Source organism: Monopterus albus, unplaced genomic scaffold (assembly GCF_001952655.1).
Source record: "Monopterus albus unplaced genomic scaffold, M_albus_1.0 scaffold35.1, whole genome shotgun sequence".
NCBI lineage: Eukaryota > Metazoa > Chordata > Actinopteri > Synbranchiformes > Synbranchidae > Monopterus > Monopterus albus.
In genome coordinates this window covers 775696-780098 of record NW_018127915.1, presented here as the reverse complement: position 1 = coordinate 780098, position 4403 = coordinate 775696, and the positions used below count along the sequence as shown (strand labels likewise).

The 4403-nt window shown below is 40.4% G+C and overlaps 1 protein-coding gene across 1 annotated transcript in view; it reads left to right on the top strand.

The window, feature by feature from the left end:
* The first annotated feature begins 455 nt into the window (after positions 1-455).
* Positions 456-4403, top strand: part of nubp1 (nucleotide binding protein 1 (MinD homolog, E. coli)) — an 8111-nt gene continuing 4163 nt past the window's right edge. Inside the window, exons 1-7 of the mRNA XM_020597747.1 lie at positions 456-549; positions 1293-1397; positions 1596-1729; positions 2213-2281; positions 2437-2469; positions 2559-2649; positions 2732-2886. Coding sequence (XP_020453403.1) covers positions 519-549; positions 1293-1397; positions 1596-1729; positions 2213-2281; positions 2437-2469; positions 2559-2649; positions 2732-2886 — 618 coding nt within the window. The 5' untranslated portion in view covers positions 456-518. The remainder of the gene's footprint in view (positions 550-1292; positions 1398-1595; positions 1730-2212; positions 2282-2436; positions 2470-2558; positions 2650-2731; positions 2887-4403) is intronic.

The following is a 4403-nucleotide window of genomic DNA, read 5'->3' as shown; positions in this document are numbered from 1 at the left end:
AGTGTAATTTTCAGCTTGCATTTTTTTGTTGTTTGTTTATATATTTATATGGGGCAATGCACATTAATCAATGCTGATATTAAAAGCATCAGTGTAAATGTGCCAGAGTTAGCTCAGATGTTTCAGGGAAGCAGAAAGTGTGAGAGAACTGCCCTGTGCTCACAATAATAATCCTTTGGGAATGTTATGCAGTTAGCACAGAGTTGTTTGCTTCCAAAATTATCATTGACCAGAAAAATCTGAAAAAATGATATTATATATTACATATCTCCTTTATCCATTTGCTCTTAAATGCTGCTGTGAACAGGGATTTAATCTGCTGGTACCATCATCCTATTCGCTCATATAATGTGCATCAACTCTTGCTACTATTACTACTAACAACAGACTGCTACTACTACCATTAAACTACTACTACTGGGATTTATGTACTTTCACCATCCCTGGAAAGTTTTATGTTGCGCGACTCCGGAACATTTGGCGGGGAAGGATTTAAGTGAAGGACACCGGTGGAAAAGATGGCGGACGTACCCGATAACGCATCCGAACGTGAGTTAATGTTTTGTTTTGTTTTGTTTTGTTTTGTTTTGTTTTGTTTTGTTTTGTTTTGTTTTGTTTTGTTTTGTTTTGTTTTGTTTTGTTTTGTTTTGTTTTGTTTTGTTTTGTTTTGTTTTGTTTTGTTTTGTTTTGTTTTGTTCTGTTCTGTTCTGTTCTGTTCTGTTCTGTTCTGTTCTGTTCTGTTCTGTTCTGTTCTGTTCTGTTCATCTAGTCATTTACTTCAAATACAGTATAGCTGTTTTGGGATTTGGCGTTTTGTAATTGTTTTGTTTGTTTTACTCCGAGGCTGTTGCGGGTTTGAACTAACTTGTCCGCAACAATACATTTGCATTAGTCGTGTTGCATAAAGGGCTTTTGTGTGTAGGGAGAAATCACGCAGCTTTGCTACCTGTAGTGTTGAGATGTTTTAGTTTTAATGAAACGAAACCCGTTTATATTTATGCTTCAACAGCTTTTAACACACGTATTAACGTTTTTCCACAGCGTCAGATAAGCGGATTGTCACCGAAGAAATTGTCAGTTATAATAAATACACAAGGCACATTGTTAAAACAATTTCATTGTACAGGGAAACACATTTCCTTACTGTGCACATGACAATAAACCTTTTGACCTTGACCATTAGTGGGCAGCCTTCAACTTGAGTTTATCTTAACCAACCACAACTGGGCCCAGAACCTGTACTGGGGTTCTGATCAATACACTGATATCTGGACTCTGTTTAATCTTTTCAGACTGCCCAGGTACAACAAGTGAGCAAGCAGGGAAGTCTGCGTCATGTCAGGGTTGCCCCAACCAGCAGCTGTGTGAGTCTGGAGCCACCAAGGCCCCTGACCCCGGTGAGACTGCTATCACATCTGCTGTAATGATAATCAATATAAACACATCAGTACTGGACAGGTCGTCATGTGGTATTAGTGATAGACTTGCACTGGCTCATTGTCAAGCTGATTCCATTCAACAGGAAAAGTTTGTAGTCTTATGAGTCTTATGCTGCTTCTCCATCTCTGATCTGATGCCTCTGTCTCTGATTTCAGCCATAGCAGAGATAGGACAGAAGCTGTCAATAGTTAAACACAAGATCCTTGTGCTTTCTGGAAAAGGAGGAGTGGGGAAGAGCACCTTCAGCGCCCACCTGGCCCACGCCCTGGCAAGTGACAGCACGAAGGAGGTAATAGTTTCACATATGACCGTGCAAATCACTCAACAAATTCAACAAACAAAACAAGGCTCCTGAGGTGTTTGCCTAAACTCTGCTTCCCTGTGTTGTCTGGAACAAAAATCATGTGATCTAGTAAGACCAGCTGTGTCCATTGAAGATGTATCTAAGGTTTGATCTAAATTAGTGGCTGTGTCCTACGGAAATCATCTGAATACCACTAGAGGTCACTGTAGACAGGGTTTAACAGATGTTTAAGATCATAATGTTAAGCACAAGAGCAGATTTCTACAACTTGTATTCTATTCTAAAGTTCCACTGCACAGCCTTTGAGAAAGTCAGGAGGTCAGCTTCCTACCCCTCAAGTTCTTGTTGTAGACATTTGTACAAGGTTACAAAAGGAGGTTTAGGTTTAAGAACAGTTGAGACGCCACTACACTGGAGGCTTAAGTGTCTTTGTTTTTCTGCTCGCTCTCCTTCTCCTTCTGTGTTTAGGTTGCCCTGCTGGATACAGATATCTGTGGTCCATCCATTCCTAGGATCATGGGCCTGGAAGGAGAACAGGTGAGTAGTGGCTTTGTTTAAAGTAAGAATCCTTTCTAGTAGTTAATAATATTTTCCACCAAATGCAGTATTTGTTCTTGTAGCGCATACCTTGTTTTTTCATTTTTGCTTTGACTTCTGAGCCATGAGTGTGTAACCTGTTGTCTTGTGTGCAGGTTCACCAGAGTGGCTCAGGCTGGTCTCCTGTGGTGAGTCGCTTAAAAAAAATACTTTAGGGTTACTACTTCATTTTTAGAGGAAATTCTGTCATAAATGTGTGTGTATATATATGTTGCAGTATGTTGATGACAACCTGGCAGTCATGTCTATTGGCTTCCTGCTCAGCAGCCCCGATGATGCTGTGATCTGGAGAGGACCCAAGAAGAATGGTAGAGGTGTTTGTGTGTAACATTTAAAGCCTTTTCCAACTGACATACGCCTTTGACCTGTATGCTGTTTGTCTCCTATCAGGGATGATTAAGCAGTTTTTGAGGGATGTTGACTGGGGAGAGCTGGATTACCTCATCGTGGACACGCCCCCCGGCACCTCGGATGAACACTTGTCAATCGTCCAGTATTTAAGCTCCAGCCACGTTGATGGAGCTGTTATCATCACCACACCACAGGTTCGCACACATACACACACGCAGACATACTGTATAACCTGTGACAGTTACGGCAGTAACTTATATTAACTGTATGCACAGCAACGGTTAAGGGAAATTCCACACTCAGACATGACCTGTCTGCTTTCGCTCCGTCTATACTCTGGCTACTTTACATGGTATTTTTCTACCTTTCCCAGAATGAATTTCAACCATCTGGGGTTATTCATTTTTCTGGTGGCAGTTATGTCTCCAGAGAGTAATAATGATAGTGACACCAAAAGCCACAGCGATTCACAGACACAAAATGAGAGTGGGAGTGGGCTAACAAGTAAGAACCAGAGCCTTCACTTAAAATGCAACATTGATAAGGGTCCACTGGCGTGTGCAGCTGCCGTATAGTACATGCAGTAATGTTAGTGCTACTCTACACAGAGGAATGGTAGCAACTATATATTGAGATATTTATAGCATAGCTACACTGCTGTTTTAGAGCTAGCAGATGTTTGCAGTAAACATTAGGTTTTGTTGTAGTGGTCTTAAAAGGACAGAGTGACTTTGGAGTGTACGGTAGTTGTGTTTGAATTGGTGGTAAAAGCCTTCATAGTGCTGACCAGTCCCCTCTCCACCTACACCTTAAATACAATAAGTAATTGCCATGAGGGGCTTTATCTAGGTGGTATTATGTTGGTAATAAAGTAATCCCAGGGTATCATGATAGCCATAATAATACAGCTGTGGTTACCCTTTGTCATGTTTTATAGCTTCAGTATCAGCTTTATTGGCCAGGTGTGTGTGTGTTGGACAAACAAAGAGTTTGTTGGTACAGTGGCTCTCGATGCCAAATCAGAAAAAGATGGGACAGTATGTAAAATCCAAAATAAAACTGAAAGTGGTGATGTGTAAATCATCTGTGTCCTGTATTACAGTGAAAACAACACAGCAGCACATTATCTGATGTGACACCATCAGTTTTATTCTTTGTTCAAAATAAACACTCACTTCACGAATAAACAAGGTAAAACTGACAGAACAAAAAAGAAGAAGAAGAAGAATCTGCAATAGGAAAATAAAAAATAAAGTACATATAGAAATACAGTGGGTACGGAAAGTATTCAGACCCCCTTAAATTTTTCACTCTTTGTTATATTGCAGCCATATGCTAAAATCATTTAAGTTCATTTTTTCCTCATTAATGTACACACAGCACCCCATATTGACAGAAAAACACAGAATGTTTGACATTTTTGCAGATTTATTAAAAAAGAAAAACTGAAATATCACATGGTCATAAGTATTCAGACCCTTTGCTCAGTATTTAGTAGAAGCACCCTTTTGAGCTAATACAGCCATGAGTCTTTTTGGGAATGATGCAACAAGTTTTTCACACCTGCATTTGGGGATCCTCTGCCATTCCTCCTTGCAGATCCTCGCCAGTTCTGTCAGGTTGGATGGTAAACCTTGGTGGACAGCCATTTTCAGGTCTCTCCAGAGATGCTCAATTGGGTTTAAGTCAGGGCTCTGGCTGGGCCATTCAA